The 21,926-nt window shown below is 35.3% G+C and overlaps 1 protein-coding gene across 1 annotated transcript in view; it reads left to right on the top strand.

Moving 5' to 3' along the window:
• Window positions 1–21,926, top strand: part of TBC1D32 (TBC1 domain family member 32) — a 74,399-nt gene that overhangs the window by 30,265 nt on the left and 22,208 nt on the right. The window contains exons 24-27 of the mRNA XM_041469893.1: window positions 9,646–9,768; window positions 11,062–11,170; window positions 12,008–12,101; window positions 20,040–20,165. Coding sequence (XP_041325827.1) covers window positions 9,646–9,768; window positions 11,062–11,170; window positions 12,008–12,101; window positions 20,040–20,165 — 452 coding nt within the window. The remainder of the gene's footprint in view (window positions 1–9,645; window positions 9,769–11,061; window positions 11,171–12,007; window positions 12,102–20,039; window positions 20,166–21,926) is intronic.

The raw sequence follows: 21,926 nt of genomic DNA, 5'->3' as shown, positions 1-21,926 counted from the left end.
TATATATATCCTTGAATTCACATTTTTGTTGGGAACTTATTTTAGACATTTATTTTAGACATTAGAAATAAAAATCTATTGGATTACTTCATAATATGGAAAACTTTGATTACCTTGCTTGGGCAAGATATAGCCCAACTGATTGAGTTCTGAAACATTAGCTTTTTGCAGCCATATTTATACTTTAATATCACACTAAAATTATTTCATACTGTATATGAATGACCATAAGATAAGTACAATTTGTTGATAAGGATGAGCATAGAGGAGATGAACAATGGCAAAGATTGGAGTTGGGAGGTATATATCATTTTGACATATAATTCAGAAGTTATAAATGCTGCTTCGGAGGAAATCACTAGTTTATATAGGAATGAGAAGTCTTATGATGAAATTTGAAAAAAAAAATTGTCCTTCGTTTAGGATTAGACTGACTCCATAGAAAACTTGACAGAACTTTCATTGATTTAATTAGGATCAAGAGAAAATGAGATGTTTTACAATTTAAAATAAAGGGTGGTTGGGCACTGGAACAGGCTCCCCAGGGAAGTGACAAAAGCACCAAGCCTGACAGAGTTCAAAAAAGCAATTGGACAGCACTCTCAGGCACGTGCTGTGATTCTTGGGGTGTCCTTGGGGTGCAGGGTCAGGAGTTGGACTAGATCCTAATGGGTCCCTTCTAACTCAGGATTTACAGTATTAAGAGTTATTTAGAGTATTAAGACTTACAAGTAACCGTGGCCTATACTACCTGAACATGAGAGGTGTACAGTTAATTTCAAAGTTCCATGATCTTTCCTGTGAATGCTACTGACTGCAGACATCCATGTTATGTAAAATGAACCTTGCCTTGTGTAGTTGATTTGCTCCTTGACCAAATTCCATCAAGAGTTCTAAGTTCAGTGGTAGTTATACCAAATAATATTAGATGCTTAACAGATCTGAAAATGTGGAAATTATAGCAAAAGATCTAATTTCTCTTTACTGTTATGTAGAAATTAAATATTTAGGTGATAATTGCAGCATTGAAAAACAGTATGAATTTGTGAAGCAATTGTCTGGAAACATTTCTGCTAGACTTAATACCAACAGTACAGCCAAACCCACCTTCTTGTAATTATTCACAGATCTACACAGCCATACACTATATATGTGGCTCAATTCAACCCATAGTTGAGTGTTGAACTTCAGCTCTGTTGAACTTACAGGTTTTACTTGAGGTGCTGCTTTTCTTTTTCAAAACAGTTACATATTTACTTGATTGTTAAACAACTTCTGCAAGTTATTTTGGTTATTAGATGTGTGATTGCATATAAAGCATAAAATACATAGGTATTTCCACAGTCTGTTTAATCCAAAATGCACAGGTGTATATATTTATGTTTGTAGTGTCATTATGGCATTTTCTGGTGAGTAGTTTTCTTCATTTTGAATAAGTAGGATTCTGAATTATAATTTTGAAGGACAGTCCAGTAGAGGCTCTGCTGTCAACTTCACTTTTTAAGCTTAACCACTGTAAAGTGGTATGCATGCAGTAGAAAGCAAAGGGAAAACATAGGGAGGCAAAATATGGTGGGCATAGCCAATATCACTTAGTCTTTAAAGAATACTTTATGGTGCATTCATATAGATTAGGGTTTGTGTGATCAAGGGTGAAATACGCAGTTCCACCGCAAGCTGTGGTTAATTTCCAGTCTATGGTTCTTTTGGTTTTCTTGTTGTTGTTGTTATTGCTTGGTTTTATTAGGGATTTTTTTGTTTGTTTGTTTGGGGGTTTTGGTTTGATTTTTTGTTTGGTTTTTTTTATGTTTGTTTGTTTTTAAGTTCTTGGAAGTATCTTGGCCTAGGATGGTTCTTCAGTAGTTTCAGACAGTGATCTGGTATTACATTAATTGAATCTATTGTGTGTTTCTGTCATGAGATTTGTTCACTTGAAAGTCCTTTTAAGCTAATTGGAGAAAAAAAAAAGGTGTCATTAGCATTTTTATTTATTTATTAAAGGGAAACCTTAGGCAAGAAGTTGGAGATAGGAATAGAAATGTCTAAGTATATAGACAGTTCCTAATTTTTGTATAGAAAGACTTTCAAATTGTTGGTTCAGCTTTCAGCTTCAAAGCAGATTTACACTTCTTTAGAATTGAGAAGTCTCCCAGTTGGCCAATATCAGTTGATGAAAGAATACTGAAGGCTGTCTTAGGCACTCTTTTGTACAGGCTGAAAATCTGGATGCACGGGAGCTAATGCAGAAATTCTCAGTAGTCTTTCCGTTTTATAAGCTTCTGAACTTGCCATCAGAGCACAAATCCTACAGAAATGACGTTCAGAGCAATAATTAAAGCAATATTTTTTTTACATACTAAACAGAGAGTATTTTCTTAGTTTAATGATCAGCTTTATTTCTCTGATAAAACTATACCCATCAATCTGATTTTAAAAGATATTGCATACGAGAAATAACAGTTTTCTTAAAATGTGGCACTAAAAGTCTTCACCAGCTTCCTGTTAAGACCAAACTCTTTGAAGAGCTCTCTAACTTATATTAATAAAGGAATCTTTCAGGTTAATGTTATTATATATTATCAACACAATTTGTCTAGTATTTCAGTAGAGTAATTGCATTCATGGGTTTTAACAGCCTGCCAAGAAAATATATGCATAATATATTTATTTTTAAAGTCTTTACCTGAAGCATTATTCAGCCATTTACATATTGCTGTTCTCTTTATTCAGAAAATAGGTTTTCTGTGAATGTTAGTGGCACTGTTTTGTTAGCTGGATTAAAGTGTGGCAGAGTAAAAATTTCTAGCTTTGCTAATCCTGTCTCTAAACAGTATCAATACCCCAAAATAAATTAGAAGATACTCAATTAGTGTGGGCTTGAGTGAAAAACAGAAGGAGAAACAACATTACTGGAATATGCCTAGACTGTGGGCAGTGGGAGGGGATAAGACCTGGTTTACAGGGAGATTTGCAAAAATTCCCTTTACTTAATAGTGTACTTTTGTAACATACTGTTCTTGGAATCTCTTTTTGTGGATATATGATAAAATGGCAGTAAGGGGCATTTGAATACTTTAGAGAGGAAAACAAGACCTTTTTTTTTCGTTGGCTATCTTATTTTTTTCCCAGTGGCTTATTTTGAGCATAAATCAATAAAACTCCTAAATATTGTGAAGTCAAAAGATCTTTTGTATGTACATTCTTAATCAGAAGGACCTTTGTTAGCTCCACACTTGTTCACTGAGGTGCCTCCTGGTAGTGAGCATCAAGTGACAAGGAGAGCACTTTGTTAAAGAGTTTGGCCTTCTGCAGGGAGATACCTGGAAAATTCTGAGGGTAAACCCTTTTCCTTCAGATATGCAAATTGTGACTGTTTAATTTTAAAGACACAATGTGTTTGCCTATCATTAGAGATCTCTGAAGAGAACCCATTTCGTCGAAGTGTAATTTGAACTGAAATGGAAAATAGATTTGTTTTAGGCTTCTCTGAGGCAAGGCTGAAAACACAGTATTTATGACAGTGCTCTGTGTGAATAAATGCATTTCTGTTTCTGTGGAATTATAGAAAATTGTAAATATTAGTCTAAGTCAAATGCTCATCTGTGTTAGCCTCAGGATTGTAAATCTACTGTCTGCTGCAAATAGAAAAATAATATTGAATTGTTATTTTCAGGTTTGTGTAATAAAGATTTTGCCATTGTTAGGTCACATTTTCTTTGTCATATAAAATATTATGATGAATATGCTTTTTGTTTATATTTTCATGCTTACTTGTTTATGTTTCCTTGCAGAGAATGATAAAAATGCATTGTAACTATTTCTGTTGCCCTAAAAACCTAGCAGAGAAAGATTTTGGAAAGAAAATTTAAAGGGCTTATATTTTACTGACATCAAAATCAATCAGCATCTTGAAATTTGCCTTAAAGCATCACATTTCTGTTAAAATTTAATCTAGAGCATTCCAGTGAAATCCAGGTGAATGAATTAAATGAAAAAAAATGTGATAGGCAAAAGATAACTTTGTGAGTTTAGAAAATACAAATAATAAACACCTCTGCATTCTTCTCCATTACTTTTGTCAACTGCATTGTAAACACCCCTCTTATATAATTGCATTTTAATAGTGAGGTAGCCTCAGCATATGAAATAGGTAATTTCTTAATTGTACTTGCATTAAGTGTATTGTTAATTAAGAGAATCTGTGATTTCAATGACTGCAACACAATGCTGTTTATATTTACTCTCTTTTCCTTTCTCTTTATTAAAAAGCATTATGAGTACAAGAATCCAAAGGTAAAAGGGGACAGGGTCTGGATTAGTAGTGACTGCTAGTGATGGGGATTTGCAACAGGATTATGTGACAGTGCTTCCACATTATCTGTCATCATGTAGTTACACAGTTAATTCAATTTTTTTCTAACTTATACTTTAGTAGAATTTCATTTGGTTTATTCATTTAAAACAAATAATTGTTAATAAAATAGGAACAGTAGATTCTGTGGTCAGATGTCACTTGTTTGTTGACTTTTTTTTTCTTTACTTAACTGAGGGAAAGTAAAACTTTTCACTTCTGAGTCCTCTAGCGTGGCAAGTGATGCTCATGCAAAGCATTTTTGTTTACCTGGGGAAACTTTTTATCATTAGCAATCACATTACATGCCATTTGTAGGTACATTGGGTAGCTGAAATGGTGTAGGTGGTCTTTTGAAAATCTTTTCACATTGAAAACATTGTAAGGAATACATTAGTCCCTGAGTTTTCTTTCTGAGAGAAACATGACTGCCCTGAGGTAGTAGCTACCAGCACCCCAGGCACCAAAGGTGTAACTCCTCTATCCAGAAATTCATAATTTTTTTCAAAACCATGCATTGCCCTCAGTGGAACAATTAGAAGCCTCAGTCCTTTAGCTAGACCAAGTGCAGAGGCATCCTCTGTCTGGTCATTGCTAATGCCTTTTGTTCAGATTGCAAAGGCAGTGTACAAAGCTTTGCTTGGCTGAAGCTTCCAAATGCCCTTTGTGTTCCAACACAGAGTGGCTTTTGACTTCTTTAGGGTTTATTTTTTTTTAGCCGTTTCCTCTGTCTACTGGTCAGGCACTTGATAATAATTACCATTCACTGTTTGGATCCATGTACTCATTGAAGCTTAAGCTCTTACTTAAGGTGTAATAAAGAATAAATAAAGTTGTTAATGTAAGCTCTGATGTTAAATGTTTTGAGACTGTCCCCCATGATGATGACACTGGAATTGTTTAATGCAAATTTGGCTTTGGATTTCACTTTTGTTGTACATAGTCATTTAGTGAAAAGGAGGTCCTGCTACTGCACAGAGGTTCCAGTCCTTGTTATATTGCTCTTCAATTTTTAATATTTATTCCTGAGAGATTAAAAAAAAAGAAATAGCACCTTACCTTGCCCCACAGCTGAGCTCTGTACAAATATCATGCTGTGTATTTTGCACTGGCCTGATTCAGCCATGCCTATATCAGTAGAAGGCAGTAACTACAAGCCAAAAGAAAACCTTTTACTAAGGACTGGTTTAGTCCTCTATTTCAGCATCATTTCACTGTCTATAGCAGAGATGTAAGCATTTTGTGTTTAGTTGGTCATTTTATGCTGCATGCACACATCTATTACTGAGGTTGTAGTATAGTTTACTTTGGATGAGCTGCTTTCTTTTTTCTATGTGGTGGAAATTTTGTGCTGCTTATAGCATAAAATTTTATCTTGTTTTTCTGGAGTACATACAGACTTGGGTGAAGTTTTTTACTAGCACCCCACATGGATGCTGTGTTTTGAATTTGGGACTAAAGGAGTATTGATAACACAGCATGTTTCCACTGACACTGTGCAAGCAACAGCTCAGCAACAGGGCTTTCTTTTTTATCAACATTGCCTATACCTAGGAATGTGCAAGAGGTTGGGAATGAAAACAGCTGGGACAGCTGACCTGAACTGACCAGAGGAATGTTTTATACTATATAGCATCCCTCTCAGTAGTAAAAACTAAGGGCCTTGGAGGTTGGTCTTGCAGGTCTCATTGGTCAGAGACTGGCCAGGCACAAGTGGCAAGGGAGTGAGAAGCAGGGTGGATGCTTAGTTGCTGAATGGTGTCAACCCACCACAGACTGTTACAGCTGCTGTGTTCAAGAACAGTATCTTGCATCTTTCACCACCAGCTGAGTATTAGCAGATACGCCTGAAGTAAGGACAGAACATCAGTGTGGCTTTGGAAAGAACATATGAAAGTAAGGAAGACTAGTGTATGTTGGTATAGTAGTAACTACAGAAAAATAGAATTGGGTTTACCATAATAAAGGTCCTGTTAGAGAGAAATCTGGTTTGACATTGGGAAAAAGAACAAAGAGCATACTGTTTTGTTTTCTTAAAAGGAACTCCTAGAAAAAATATTTAGTTGTTAATAACTTATTCTCATAATATGGGTTTTTAGCAACTCAGAGTAAATCATGGGCAGTTTATTATATTATTTTCAGGCAAAAAAAAAATTAGAGAGATGGCATGAAAATTAGCAAGATTTACTAGCTGATCTATACCCCATGAAGGACTTTTTGTTGTGTCATAATTAAAGAAGTCATTATGATTCCACTTACCAAAACCAAGGAATAGCCTGTGGAACAAAAGACTGGTAAGAATGCTTTATTTTAGATTAGGGACTTCTGCAGTGAAGTATTAGTTGTGAAATTGTAGTTGAAGGGCTAGAATCCAGGGAGCACCTTTCAAGAAAAATGGATAAGGCAGGAAATGCAGAATTCAGGACAAAATTACTTATTCCTAGCATATTTTCACAACTATGATATGTATTTTGATATTTCTGAATTTCTTTGAAACTACTCTTCTATAAAGGACTGCCTTCAGATAAACTTTTATATGCATTGCAGTTGGTTCCTGGATGTATGGTATATCTTGCTACTAACGATCAGAGAATTACATAATCAGAATTGAAAGGGAGATGGAAGATTGTGTTGTACAACTGCTCTGCTCAAAGTGGGTTCAACAGAGCATTACTAAGGGATGTGTCCAGTCTGGTTTAGAATATTGTCAAGGTTGGTAATCCTGCAGCATCTTTGGGCAATTTGTTCCACTATTTTACCACCATCACAGTACATTAAAATGGAATTACCTGTCTTTCAATTCATGCCCTTTGCATCTAGTCCTTTCACTGGGTATCACTGAGAAGAGTCTGACTAAATTTTCAAACCTTCCTGTTCGATATTTATACACAATGACAGGATCTCCCCTGAGGATCCTCTTCTTCAGGCTGAGCAATCATAGCTCTCTCAGCTTTTCCCTGTGTCAGATGGCCCAAGCCTTAATCGTCCCCTTGGCCTTTTGTTGGACCTGCTCCAGTGCATTCATGTCATGCTGTTACTGGGGAGCTCAAAACTAGACCCAGCACTCCAGGTATGACTTTACCAGAGCCAGTAGAGGGGCAGGGTCACCTCCCTCAAGTCACTTTTGGCAGCACTCTTTATTACACAGCCCAGGATGGTGTTGCCCTCAAGGGCATGTTTCTGGCTCATGTTCAAACTATTGACCATCAGGACCCCCAGGTCCTTGTCTGCAAAGCTGCCTTATGACTGATTGTCCCCAGCCTGTACTGTTGCATTGGGTTCTTCCCAGGTACAAGAACTTCATCAAAGTGTATCTTCCAATTTTCAGCAGTATTTAGGTTGAGAGTTCTATCTTCTGCTTTCTAAAGAAAATTTAAAGACATATCTCAAAAATATATGCTTTAATCAAATTGTGTTATATCTGTAAAGGTTTTATACATTCTCCCAAGCATGTACTTCTTATAGATGAGATATTGAGATGGGGAGCCTGATCCAATTCTCATGTTCCAAAAACAAACAAAAAAGAAGAAAAACTCCATAGCTGTATTCAAGCATGGTTACAGATATACTTAACTATAAAACATAGTTTGTTTTTTTTTTTTAATTGGAAACTTTATACATTTATGACTTTGGAAGGTAATTAATGGAATATTACTATTAACCAAATAACCTGTACTTCAACAGCAGCATTTTTAAATGTATTTTTCTATATAGGTGTAAATTTCATTTGAATGCCCAAGCAGCAGCTGCTTACACTAGATCTTATATATTTTGTCATTTATTCTACCACTATTCTATCTACCTAATTTTACTTGCTCATGGTTGGTTGGTCTTGGTTTTTTTTTTTTTTCGCTCTGTCTTGCCTACCAGGGGAGATGATGTTATAAAGCATTCTCAGCTACTAGTCTTCTTCCAAGTGGTTTTTAACTGCAGGTCTTTGCCATTTATTGTACTTCACAGAAAAAAATTACCCATCTTCATAATGGTTTCAGTGCTCTTTTCTATTTGTTTTTTTTTTTAATTTTTTTTTCTAAATAATAATAAAAATTATAGTTGAACTGTCATTTCTTCTTGTATGATTTAGAAAAGTACTGAGAACAAATTGATGCCACCAAATAGTTAATGTAAAAGAAATAAAGCTGAAGAGTACTGATACTGAACAGATCAAGTTGTTTAAAAAACAACAGGAAAAAAACTGAGACGTATTCTCATCTTGGCTGTTTAATCCTTGGCCACAACTGTATGAACTTGCGGGTGTTAAATTATTGAGAGAATGGCTTATGAATTTTTGCTATTGTCAGTAGAAACATATTAGGTATTACATGGAAGAAAATAAGCTTTGACTAACAGACCATGAATTTAAAACAGTATATTTTCTAGTTCATATAAAATCTTATGTGAATGCAAAATATAATGCTGATCAGCCTTAATTTATATTGCATTTTGTGACTGTTAAAATAGGAAATAAAACCAGTAACAAGAATGTTTAGTTACATTGTTTTCCTTGAACTGGAAGCCCTCAATGAAATTATTCTGTTGTGGTTTTAGAGTGAATAGATCAGTTAAAAGAAAAAGTAATATGATTTGGATTGCTTTATTTCAGATTTATATAAAAATATATTGGAGTACTTACCCTGTTACTTTGCCCCAAAGTTATGAAAGAAAATTGTATATAATGTACTGTCTTGTGCACTTGTTATTATTCATTTCATTTACCATTTGTGTTTCTCTGAAAAAACCCAACCCAGCAGATTTGTTGGTTATGTTACATGTTAAATCTTTTATTGCTTTTGAACTGCGTTAAATGTGATTATACAGAAGGGCTTAAAAGCCTCTTTTCTAAATGAAAGATATTTTTTTACCTCCCTTCCTTCCTCCTCCTTCAGACAACCTAATTCTGAGTTGCTTTACCAGCCTGTTATTGTATAATTTCCTTATATTTCACATGGAATGTCTTTCTAAGCCTGTATCATTTTTGTTACACTGTGATGTAAACTCAAAAGCAGACTGAGCTGACCAGTGGGTATTTTCTCTGGTTGTTCAGTGCACACGAAAAAAACCTGTTGGGAACCATTCCCTGTTTGCTTAAGGTTGTGCGACTTGAATGGTTAAAAAGGACATAAAAGAGTGTTCCTGACCTAGTTGTGTCTGAGTTTTTTCAAATGGGTTTTTTTGTTGTTTTTTCCTCCTCTCCCTTTCCATTGCAAAATCTCATAAACATGTGCACCCTTGTCTTTTTGTGCATTACTGGAGTCCTGACTGATGTGCTACCATTTCAATGTGTCCTTCTGCAGGCTGTTAAACGTGCTGTGCTGTGAGCTCAATACCCTTTTACTCTTGGAGACTCAGTATAAAGTGTCACAAGTTTTACTAACTGCTCAGGAGGAAAATGTCACAGAAACTTCAGAAGGACCAGGGTAAGAAGTGATTGATGTAAATGTTATTTTAACTATCAAACTCTTCTTCTGAGAACAAATACATGAATGCCTTAGTAGCTTTAAATGTACAAATGCTGTCACTCTGGTTTCTAATGTCCACAAGTTTCCTTACATGCAGGTTTGTCAGCAGTTTTAAATTACGAAAAGATACAATAGGCACAATACAATAGCCTTCTCTTTCTCCTATGTTCACCCCAAAAGTATAAGAAATAAAAAAGCAGTTGTTTTTTCTACTTTTTAGTCATCAAAACAGCTCTTAAGTTGTTTCTAAAATAAAAAGTGTCTAAAACTTGTGAATGTAAGTATGCCTTTTAATTTTATATATTTTTAATGTTACATATTTAATATAAAATCAGGGTATTGTTTTAATGTTCATGAATTACAGGCATCATCATTTGGGGTTTTTATGGGAGAGTATTTTTGTTGTTGTTGTTATTGTTTGGTTTGTAGCTTTGTCAACTCTCCAACAGTTTATTTGTAGCTTAGTCAACTCTCCAGCTTCCATGACTTTCCACTGCTGTCTTCTAAATAAAACTGCACAGCACATCCTTTCAAATGGAAAAAAGTACTTTAGGGACAGAAGCGGACAGTCATTTAGTTACTGACATTTTTTCCTTTCTCATGGCATGCTGAGTTTTAAGCATTTTCCTCTTACTGTTTGTTATATGGGACCATTACAGAATGTAAGTCAAACAGTGTGGGTGAAGATGATAGTTATTTACTATTTGAAGATGAAAGCTGCTATTTCCCTCCTAAGGCAAAACTTTTGTTAAGAAACTCAGTGAATAAAAACTGGATGTTACTGCTTTCAAAAATTTTGTACCTTGGCTGCACAGTGACTTCAGACAGCAAGTTGTCTCCGTTTCAAGTAATGAATAACTCTGCTTATTTGTGACAGCAGAAATATACTGGTAGGCCAAATAAGGAGCAAATTTTTATGGTCCATTAACTGTCACTGCCCTAATTGTATTATTTTTATGTGACATAAGAAAATCTGTGAGATTTTCTACTCTTTTGGATCCAGTAGTTGCTCAAATTTTTCTAATCAGTAGTAGGTAGGGAAGCACAAAGTTATAATAATGCTTGGAGACATCTCAAAGTGCTTAATGTTTCTATTTATTTATGCCTATATGTATTCCAGGTTGTGTTTTAACGCTGGTGTGTTTCTCAAAATATTCTTGCTTCTTTCAGTTTTCTGAATTAAATAGTCAGTAAATAAAAGCTTCTAATTTTTGGAGGTTTGTTGTGTATTGTTTGGTTTTTTTTCCACAGAGTTTTTATAATTGATGGTCTGTCAGTGGAGAGAAACCATGTTCTTGTAAGGATAAATCTGATTGGAGGACCACAGGAAAGGATTTTGCCTTTGAGAGAATTAGATAAGGTTAGAATTTAAAGTTTACCAGTTTCTTTCTGTAACTTCTGCTTTCATTAACTGAACATTTTTGCTGATAATTCAGCATGTGAAAAATTATTTAACACCAGAGCACTTTTACCTTTATGAAGTGTTAATGTTTCAAAGAAGTGATACACTGAGCAAATACATTGCTCCTGCTGTCGGGGGATTGTCATGTACCTAGGACATACTACGTTCAGACGACGTGTTTATTTTGCTCCATTTTAATGTTACTTTTAAACGAATACCATTTGTTTGGTGTTTTGCTTTTATATTTCTGTGTCTTCTTTACTAGTTTTCCATTTATCTTTGTATTATTTGATATTTTTTCCATTCTTGGGTTTTCATGCGCAGTATCTAATACCTGGAGCTTTCATCAATGTTCTAACAAAGGAATGTTTGTTAAGCAACTTCTTTAAATGTTCTACTTCTCGCTGGCTGTTAGTCTCATAAAGATGAAATGCAGATTACTGTCAGCACAACAAAGACACCTAAATCAATGTATAAAGTTGGAAATACCGTTTAGTAGGTTGTTGGGGTTTATTTTTTATATTTTTTATAAAACTTGCAATTTCCTTTGTGGTTGAAAAAAGGAACTGTAAAATCAAAACTGTCAGTGGTATATACACCATAAAAATTATATTCTCAAATGCTTTTTGGATTTTCTATCCTATTTTTTAGTTATAGCACATCTCATTGGAAATTGTAGTATCAAACAATTTTGGTGCATAGGCTGTAATTCTGGGAGCTGTACCTTTGTGTGTTAATCGAGAAAAAGCTATTAATGTTTCTGCTAAATTAATTTATTTCTGGTCTTGTTTCTAGGGCAGTGGCCTATATCCTTGGCCAATGTTTTCATCATTCCCTGTGCCAAAGTGCTATCTTGCAGAAATTCCTAGGAAAGCTGAATTGAGACAAGGTACATAGAAAGCATGCAAGCAGTGTAGATTTCATGCAAGGATCTCAGTCAATTAAAAAAATTTCTTTCTCCTTCCTCCCTGCACCCTGCTCCCCACCCTCACATCCCACTGATCATAATCTCATTTAGTACTTAAGTTTATTTCAGTGCTGGCTGCAATTGTAGCTAAATAAGTTGGTTTGGTTTTGCTTGTTTGGCTTTGTGGAGCTGTCAATCTGAAAAGCTGTTCGGTAATCTAATTCTTATGCACACTTCAAGATTAACCTCCTGGCTCGTCTCTGGTGGGTGACTCATAAGGTACATTTATATCATCTCTCTAGTAACTGAAGCAAGACAGTTTGCTTAAACTGCAGAGTTCTTTGTACACTATTTTCGTGATTCACATCCCTGTGTTTACTGAGCTTGGTGGTGTGTGAAATAGACAGCGTTTAGGATAGTTGGTTTCCACATTGAACATCAATTTGGAATGTGAGCAGACTGAAGAATCCTTTGAAGAACTACCTAGGCACAGCAGTTTAATTCTCACAGAGAAACTGTTTTAAGGTTTTAGTTTGCATAGACAATGCAAAAGAATCAGGTGAATTGTTTGGTAAATAAATAATTCATTGTATTTGTTCATGTTTACTATGTCCCTGAGATGAACTTATTAGAAACTGTGAATTTCCTTAGCAGAGACAGATTGACAGAAGTGATAGAAATTTTACATTAACTATGGACTATAAAATAGTCTGTTTGTATGTATCTGGGGGAAAAAAATTTAAAAGGTGATTTCCTGCTCTGACCAGAGGAAAGGCCATATAGTTATAAAAGAAGTGAGTTTTCTGTATCTTAGCTTTTGTAATACTGTTCCAGGCTTCCCAAGGCAAGTTTCATGAGACAACAATCAGATAATGGTAAAGTGGGTGTCTTCAAGGAGGCAGTAGTGTCACTCTTGGGGTGGAAAAGCATATTGTATTATTATTCTCAGAGCATGTTCAAAGGATCCCTTGGTTCTCTTGTTAAGAATAATTCTGTTGCTCATCATTACCCAGTGGGCTAATGAAATAGATATTACAGTTGTCACGTTTGTGGATGACAGCCAACTAAGAAAACTTGGGTAAAACTTTGGCTAAAAATAAATTTGCTGAAATGAAGTTTCAAAGGTTTGCAAATGAGTTTGATGAAAAATTGAAATCAAAGAAATGTTTTAATTTGGAAAGGCATTTTTGATGTTAAAGGTAACTAAAGTAAAAGATTATATAACTGCAAAATGAACAGAAAGTTTGATAGTGGAGTCAAAATATTTTGTATTTGTTGTTTGAAAATAAAAGGGAAATAAACCATTGAAAGTGTTCTATTTCAGTACTAGGTTAAAAAAACAAACAAACCACTCAATTGTGAACATTGATTTGCCAGAATTAAGCTTTCACAATGTGTAAGTTATTTTGAAAGAAAGCATTAGAAAAAATAGATCAAAAATTAAAATAATGAAGTTCATAAATTGCTATTGTAGTGCTTGCAAAAAAAGAAATCAAAGAGCATGAATAGAAAATGGAGAATATCTGAACTGTATTTTTAAGTGCTATGATATGGCAGTGATAGAAGTTTCCTTTCACAAGACAGGTTAAAAATACGATTACAAGATGGATCCATGAGTTACATTTATATGAGATCTTGCAACTTCTTTGTTGTGAATATTCAGAATTCATGTTGTGTGTTACTCAGATTGCTTGGAGTTTAGAAAAATACTTGTTAAATTTTTATTCTGCTTTAGTGCAAGGAGATAGACAGGGTTCACACAGACTTTTGACTGGCAAGAGTTCTGCAGCCATTGTGTGAGTGGGAATGCATGACTGCTTCATTGTATCTGTTGACAAGGATTGAAGGCCAGCACAATGTCTCTGCTTCCCTGAACCTGTCTGTGTTCAGATTTCATGCTGCAGTGTTTCGTTATGTAACCTGTGAGGTATCATTCTGGTCCTCTTATTTTGCATGTATCTATGACATGAGTAATTAAGACTAGTAGATTCTTAGTACTATTAAAGAATGTATAGTTTCTTTGGCTGGAAAAGCTGTAACTGTAGGTTTTATTCTGTCTGTCCTGACCTCTTATTTGTGTCCTCTTTTGTTGCTTAAGAGGAGTTTATCTTTTCTTTGTACTTTGAAAATGTATCCTGTATACATCACATAATTGTGATGGCAGATGCAAAAACATAACCTGAGTTGATTTTTTGATATATTTATATAATAGATGGAGATGGATTGTGAGCATTTTAAAAAAAAATAAATTTACTGATGTGCCTTGAATATGATACTGCTAATAGTTCTGTTTATAACCCTCCTTTCAGGTGGGGTTGAATGACAGATGCTGTAACAGAACATTTTGGAACTAGTGTGGCCAAACTGAGGTCAGGGAAAAGGAAGTTTCATTTCCAGATCTCTGGACTTCATTTATCCTGTATCTGGTATAATGGAAACCATGGATAAAACTGAAAGTAGCTTATGGGGGTGGTTAATTAAAAGGCTTTTTTCACACTGAATTTGAAAGCATGAAAACCCAAGAAGTGGGTAGGATTTTATCTATAAATTCTTTTGAAGGACGGTGTTAAACATGCAACACTAACACCTCATGGTTCAGCTGTAATAAAAAGCAGAGCAGTGGTAACTCTGACAGTGTACGGAACATGTTTCCCAGCACCAAGGCCTAAGGCTGTATGTAACAGAACTCTTCTTTTAAAACTCTTGGTTTTATTCTGTGCTATTATAGTGATCACAAATACTGGCAAGTGGATATTTTGACTCACTGCATAAAAAAGGACTCTATTGTAATTTAGTAACTGCTTTGACTTAGTGGAGTATCTCTTCCATTTCATGAGGACATTTTGAGCGAGCAGACTCGCCCACAAAATGTTTGTATTTGAGGGAAAACTTGTACTGAGTCAATGTTTACAAATATCTGTCCTGTTTTTGCAGATGTTAGGTATTTGTTTGTGTGGTATATGGGTCTGCAGGAAAGGATTTATGGAAAAATAAATTTGCTTGATTGTATATTAATATGCTCTAATAATTTCAGCCAGTAGTTAGAGTTTGAAGGCTATTGGATAGCCGTATATTAATGACTCACTTTTGTCAAAGATAATTCATAGTGAAACTTCAAATGATTTATTATTTATATGTGAAAATTAATTGCCATTTCTACCTGTTTACACTCCAGCAAGATACCCTTTGCTTTTCTTGTTTATTTGTTCAATTATTATTTCATTAAGGTAATTTGAGGAAGAACTATTAAGTAATTTTCAAAGATTGATATAGTCCTTTTACATCCAGGATACAACTGTGAAAAGATTTTTTTTTTATTTGTAATATTAACTATAGTGTCGATTATTAAAAGTTAAACTCTTTAGAAGGCTATTAAACTGTAATATTCACTCTTCTATTTGCACAGAATATGTTTTGCTTTTCTAGTCCTAGCTCTGCAGTTATGACAGTTGGTAATGACTGTGGCTGAAGAATATTGTCCGTAAATGTCCTGCAACGATGCATTCACTGCTTAACATTTCCCTAAACTTGGGTACTCCACCATTCATTAATCTTATTTTCTTCTGAAACCATACATTCCAGAATTGGTACCAAAAATCTGTGGTTATTTCTTATCAAAAGTATTTTAATAATTTTTCTCAGCCACTGTTCTCTGAGTTCTTTGCTTTAAACTTGTAACGTGAATGGGAACTTGCTGCCATGTTTCAGGTTTGGTTTCATTGAGGGTTTCTTGTTTGTTTGTTTGCTTGTTTGTTTTGTTTGGTTTTGTTATTTAAATCTGATCTCATTCTTTTTTTTTTTTTTTTTTGTAATACCTGGTATTAGAAGTGTCCTTAAGTTTTTTAAAAATTTACTCTGTCAAAGAATCAGCCATATTATCTTTCCTGTTATCCCTTATAATGTCACATAAATGCCTTTATCACCTACACTTCTTAGACTTGTACTCCTTTTTATATTTGTCATAGTATTCATGTATATGTCTGTTGCCTTTTGATTTTAAGTCCATTGTACTCCTTTTTATATTTGTGTGGTATTTGTGTATAAGTCTGTTGCCTTTTGATTTTAAGTCCACTCAATTAAAAAAAAGGTGAAAGAGTAGGTAGGTCTATGAGAAATGCTCATGAAGTTTCCTAAATTATATATCTCTGTATGGATTTGTTTCTATGTACTGGTCAAATAAATTGTAGTCAGGTTATTAAGCTCTCAATTTAGATTTTGAATAAGTTATGCATAGATTTACAGATCTTAGTTTTTAATCACAGAAAAACACTTCTGCCACAAAGCACCGTCAGATGAGAAGCAGCTTGTTCCATTTCTTATGTTTTATAAAACATTGATGAATTTTTCTGGGTCTTACTTGCTTGAGAAGATCTAAACAAGCTAGCTGAAGAATTATTTGAAGAATTATAAAGCAGCATCTTTTAGAAAAGGGAGATCAATTGAAACTTGCTATTATAATGTAGTGGTTCAGATTTCATACATGTGTGAAAGTGTAGCTTATTTATAGTGCAATTTCATAGCTTCATAAACTAGTAAATGTGGAGGATTTGTTTGTTTTTTTTTCATGGGATTTCATACAGCAACCATTGCTAGCACAAAGTAAGTACAAGTAAGGGATGGGAAGGCGAAATATAACCACATATGAAGAAAGCAAAAGAGCAGCAGATTAATTAAATTTGCATTAGCTTATTTTCAATCATGACCATATTTAAAAGCTTGCCAGCATCAGTAGAGGAAGGTCTTAGTCATTTTCTTCCTCATATTTTCTCTTCTTTCTATTTTTTCCCTCCTTCCCCTGTTCCCTCACCTTCTATCCTTCACATCATTCAGCAGGTCTAGTATTTTTTGAGGAAAAAAATTAAAATCAAGTCATTAATTTGGGATAACTTGCGAACTCATTTAGTGACAAACCAAAAAAGAGAAGAAATAAAAGCAGGACTTCTGTTTCTCAGTGTTGGTATGTTTAGAACACCCCTACTGGTAGTGGTAGTGTGACAGCCTGCCCCCAATAACACTTAATATGTTAGCCCAGAACTGTGTTGTTGCTTAAGTTTCACCTACAGGGTAATGCTGTTTGGCATGTTGTAGTTGCCTACTAAATTGTGATAGTGACTGGCTTTTTTTTGATATAATGAGTTTTTGGAAGCAATTGTCATTCCAATCCCCCCCAAGGTTCTGTCTTTCTGTCTTTTTTTTTTTTTTTTTGTTTTTTTTTTTTGTTTTTTTTTTTTGTTTTTTTTTTTTGTTTTTTTTTTTTGTTTTTTTTTTTTGTTTTTTTTTTTTGTTTTTTTTTTTTGTTTTTTTTTTTTGTTTTTGTTTTTTTTGTTTGTTTTTTTTTTTTCACTGTGATTACCTGCTGGCAGAAGGGATAGTTCACATTTAATGACAAGTTGAGGGAAGCAAATGGTTTACCTGGAAGAAAATAAGCCACAGTAAGTTTCCACAGTATGATACCAGTTTCAGTTTGTACTGGATATATTAAATACATGACTGCACCACAGTATCTTGGTTGCATGGGTCTCTGGTACATTGACTGATTAAGTCTCAGCTTGTAGTCTCTGATCCTTGTCTGCCAAACTGAATTACTACAATCCTTGAGGAAGTAAAATAACTGTTTAACTTGTATCGAGGAGTGTTTCTTTGCAGTTCTAGGATTTTATTCAATACTCAACTGTTTCAGAAATAACAAAAAAGGGCAGAGAAAGAACGAGAAATCATACTGATAATACTGCAAGAGTTAAATCCTTCTTCACATGAAATTTTCATAAGTAAGCTGTTCTAAGCATCACTGCATGTTATTTGGGAAGATACTGAGGACTTATTTGTGTGAGGATCAAAAAGAAATTTCAGGTTAATTAATTTGGAGTCATTATTAATTATAATAATTATGTTACTATAATAAGATTGTTTTGAAATGTTATGTATTGTATAATAAATTCCGATGACAGGGATACAATCTAATAATTAGAAATCATTAAGGTCTTTAGATGAGCTTAAAATAAATTACATGCAAAATCATAATTCTGTTGAAAATATTCTAATACTCTAAAAAGAATAAGATCATTTGAAAAGAGTGTTTTGAAATAGAAATGCTATAAAGAAGTAAAAGAAACAGCAAATATTCTACATATCCATAGACTGGCTCAAACAATTTGATGATTATCCTGGTTTAGGGCAAATTTAGGGAGGAAATCTCTGAAGTGGTCCCTCTAGAAAGCAGATTCAAGTGGCCACTCCCCCCTCCAGCTTGGGAGAAAAAAATCTTCTTCGAGAAAAATGGAAAAAACTTTATTTACTAAGCAAAGCACTCAGAAACATGAAAAATTAATAATATTAATGGTCCAACAGCAGAGGAATTGTACACATATGGAGTGAATGCCTGTGCATTTGCTTTGTGTCAGGTACCATCTTTATTTTTCCCCTCCAGATGGCCAGAAAGTATTTCATAGCAGCATCAAGTACTCTGGGGGCCAAGTTACATGGTAGTTGCCAAGTGCCCTGGCAGCCAAGAGGGCGAGCTGTGTCCTGGGGGGCATCAGGCACAGCATTGTCAGATGGGCAAGGAGGGGATTGCCCCCCTCTGCTCTGCACTGCACTGTGGTGGCCTCACCTCAAGTGCTGGGGGCAGTTTTGGGCACCACAACATAAAAAAGACATTAAGCTGCTAGAGAGTGTCCAGAAGAGGGCAGCGAGGATGGTGAAGGTCTGAAGGGGGAGCCTTATGCAGAATGGTGGAGGTCACTTGGTCTGTTCAGCCTTGAGAAGAGGAGACTGAGGAGAGACCTCACTGTGGTCTTCAGCATCCTTACAAGTGGAAGTGGCGTGCAGACACTGATCTTTTCACGTTTGTGATCAGTGACAGGATTTGAGGAAATGTTATGCTCAGCCAGGGGAGGTTTAGATTAGACATCAGGAAAATGCTGTTCATCCAGAGGGTGGTTGGGTACTGGTGCAGGCTTCCCAGGGGAATGGTCACAGCAACAAGCCTTTATGAGTTCAAGAAGTGTTTGGACAACACTCTGAGGCACATGGTGTGACTTTTGGGATGCTCTGCATAGGGCCAGGAGTTTAACTCGATGATCCTGATGGGTCCCTTCCAACTTGGCTTATTCTATGATTGTATAATAGAAAAGCAAAAGTCATGCACACAGACAAAGCAAAACAATGAATTAATTAACTACATCTGGGTGGCAGGCAGGTGTTCAGCCATCTGCAGGAGAGCAGGACCCCATCACCTGTAATGGTTACTTAGGGAGACAAATGCAATCACAGAATCAAATAGGTTTGAAAAGACCTCAGATATCATTTGAGTCCAGCCTTTGAACACCACCATGTCAACTGTCATCATGTCAACATCACTCAGAATGTTCCTCCCCTTCCTCTTTCTTCCCCCCACTTTATATACTGAGCATATCGTATGGTGTAAAATATCCCTTTGGTCAGTTTGGGTCACCTGTCCCAGCTGTGTCTCCTCCCAGTTTCCCAGGCACCCCCAGCCTCCTTGCCAGGGTAGCAGCATGAAAGCAGAAAAGGCCAGATCTGTGTAAGCTCTGCTCTGCTTACACAGATCTCTAGAATATCTCTATATTATCAGCTCTGTGTGCAACACAAATCCAAAGCATAGCCCCATACCAGCCACTGTGAAGAAAATTAATTCTACCCCAGCCAAAATAAGCACAAAATCCCATCAGTAAACAGAATGTTGTGTATAAAGCAGAATGACATCAGCTTTAGGACTGCTTCTCCAGTTTAATTGTCTTAGGAAAAGGCATATTTATGTAGTCTTTTCTCATGAGGTCTGCCAAAAATACATGTGGCAATGGAGTTGGGGCTATGTGATCCTTGAGGCCCCTTTCAACTCAAACTATTCTGTGAGTGTATGATCATTAGAGAATAACATTAATTTTTCATTTCTTCTAGATAAAGATCTTGACAAGCTCTTAAAACTCTTAAAAAGTCCAGACAAGCCAACCGGGTGGGCAGAAATTTGTAGAAAACAATTCAGCAAAGTCATGAAAACCAGACCAGATAGCATCAGTGGACCAAGTGAGTATGACTTAAGGATTGTAACAAAGAAAGCAGACAAAAGACCACTAACAAGCAACTCTTCTTATTTTTTTCATTGAGGAGTACATTATCTATACAAGTAGTGCATAATTTTGTGTTACGAAAACTATTTCAATGGTATTTTTCCAAGAAAGTAAGGTTTATGTATTTTATGTCCTATTTTTCTGTTTACGACTGTTATCCCTCTATGTTGTCAGTGAAATTTGACAGAGAAAGAGGGCTCAAATACAAGTCTTTGTTCCAGATCTCTAAAGGGTCCATTATTGAGATAATGAGAAAATGGAAGAGAAAGCCTGAAAGAAAACAGACGGTTCTCAGAGATTAGTGAATGAGTTAACATGGGCTGGGAAATTATATTAATGGGCAATTTCTGTAAAAAATGTCAGAAATAAGCCATACTAAACATCAAAGAATTCATTCATTCAGGTTTTTCTTAATTTTCATATGCATTTCTAATGAAAAGTATGATCATACAGGAGCATTGCTATAGCACAGTGAAAAAGCCAAAGCAGCCAAAGCAAAAACACAGATCATCACATATGACATAAATCATCAGAAGTAAGATATAATAATTCCCTTATGATATCATATAAGCTTGTGTAGCCGTAAAGAAGTGAGGTGTTCTCAGATATTGCTGGCTTGCATTCCCATAGGAATTCTGATTATAGTCAGTATGTAGTCTAACTTGTTTACAGGTGCCCAAGGTTTCCCTTTATGTTATTTAGATAAGCAGTTAATAGAACTGGCTCTTGCAAAGCTCTTCAGATGTTCTGTATCTTCTTGGAGATATTTCAGAAGCAGCAAAATATCTGCAGCTCTGTGGTTTGAGACAACATCATATTCACTGAATCCATTTTATAAGAGACAGCTGTGCTGCTGTGTATCTTTTGCAGCATGCAAAGCTCTTCCAAATTTCAGAGGAATGAAAGACTTCAGTCCAGATGCCCAGAAATCAAAGCTTTCTTTATAGTTACAAGATGGAGCAATCTCCATGGTTTACAGAACACAAATGTACACTTGTGCTTTCTGTACTGGGCCCCTTCTAAGGGGGACTGACATTAACAGGAATTAAACCAGAATATAATGAGCAAAGATAACATTAGATTCAAGGACTGTATAGTGTAATGTGTATTGATTTGTTAAAAATATTCTGTGATCTGGTGTCCAGATTACCAGATGCTGAATCTATAGAACCTGCTTGAACTCCATCAAAAAATTATTGAGCAAACTACAGTATCAACATCTCTAATTCACCCTTCCCATGTTGATTACTCTCCCATCGACTTGGTCAATACTTTTGTGCTAAATGCTCTGGTAATGCATTGCTTTTGAGATGTCCTTTAGACTGGTGTTTTCTCTGCTAAAGCATCACCTCTGACTGTGGCTTTTAAGTAATTTCTGTGCTCAAACATCAAAATATGGTTTTTGAAAGGCTTTATTGAACTGCTAAAAGGAGATACAAACCTTCCTCAGGCCTGCATGTCTTTTAGTGCATCAGGACTGAAAGTCTGGGGTTTTTTTTGGTCTCCTAAAACAAAACATTGTAGACAACCAGCTCCTAGAGTCTGTTGTTCTAAGCACAATAAGCTATGACAAAGACATTCTTCTAGTCATCCCTTCCCTGAAGGTGTCACAGATTTGTGGTTGTTAGGGTGTATAGCTCCTTGTTTTCTTTGGGTCACTTATCAGCAAGAGAACCATGGGGAGAGCCTTTGGTCAGGTTATGTCTTGGCTTCTTTT

Source organism: Pyrgilauda ruficollis, unplaced genomic scaffold (assembly GCF_017590135.1).
Source record: "Pyrgilauda ruficollis isolate IOZ18807 unplaced genomic scaffold, ASM1759013v1 scaffold24, whole genome shotgun sequence".
Lineage (NCBI taxonomy): Eukaryota > Metazoa > Chordata > Aves > Passeriformes > Passeridae > Pyrgilauda > Pyrgilauda ruficollis.
This window is presented reverse-complemented; position numbering and strand designations above follow the sequence as displayed.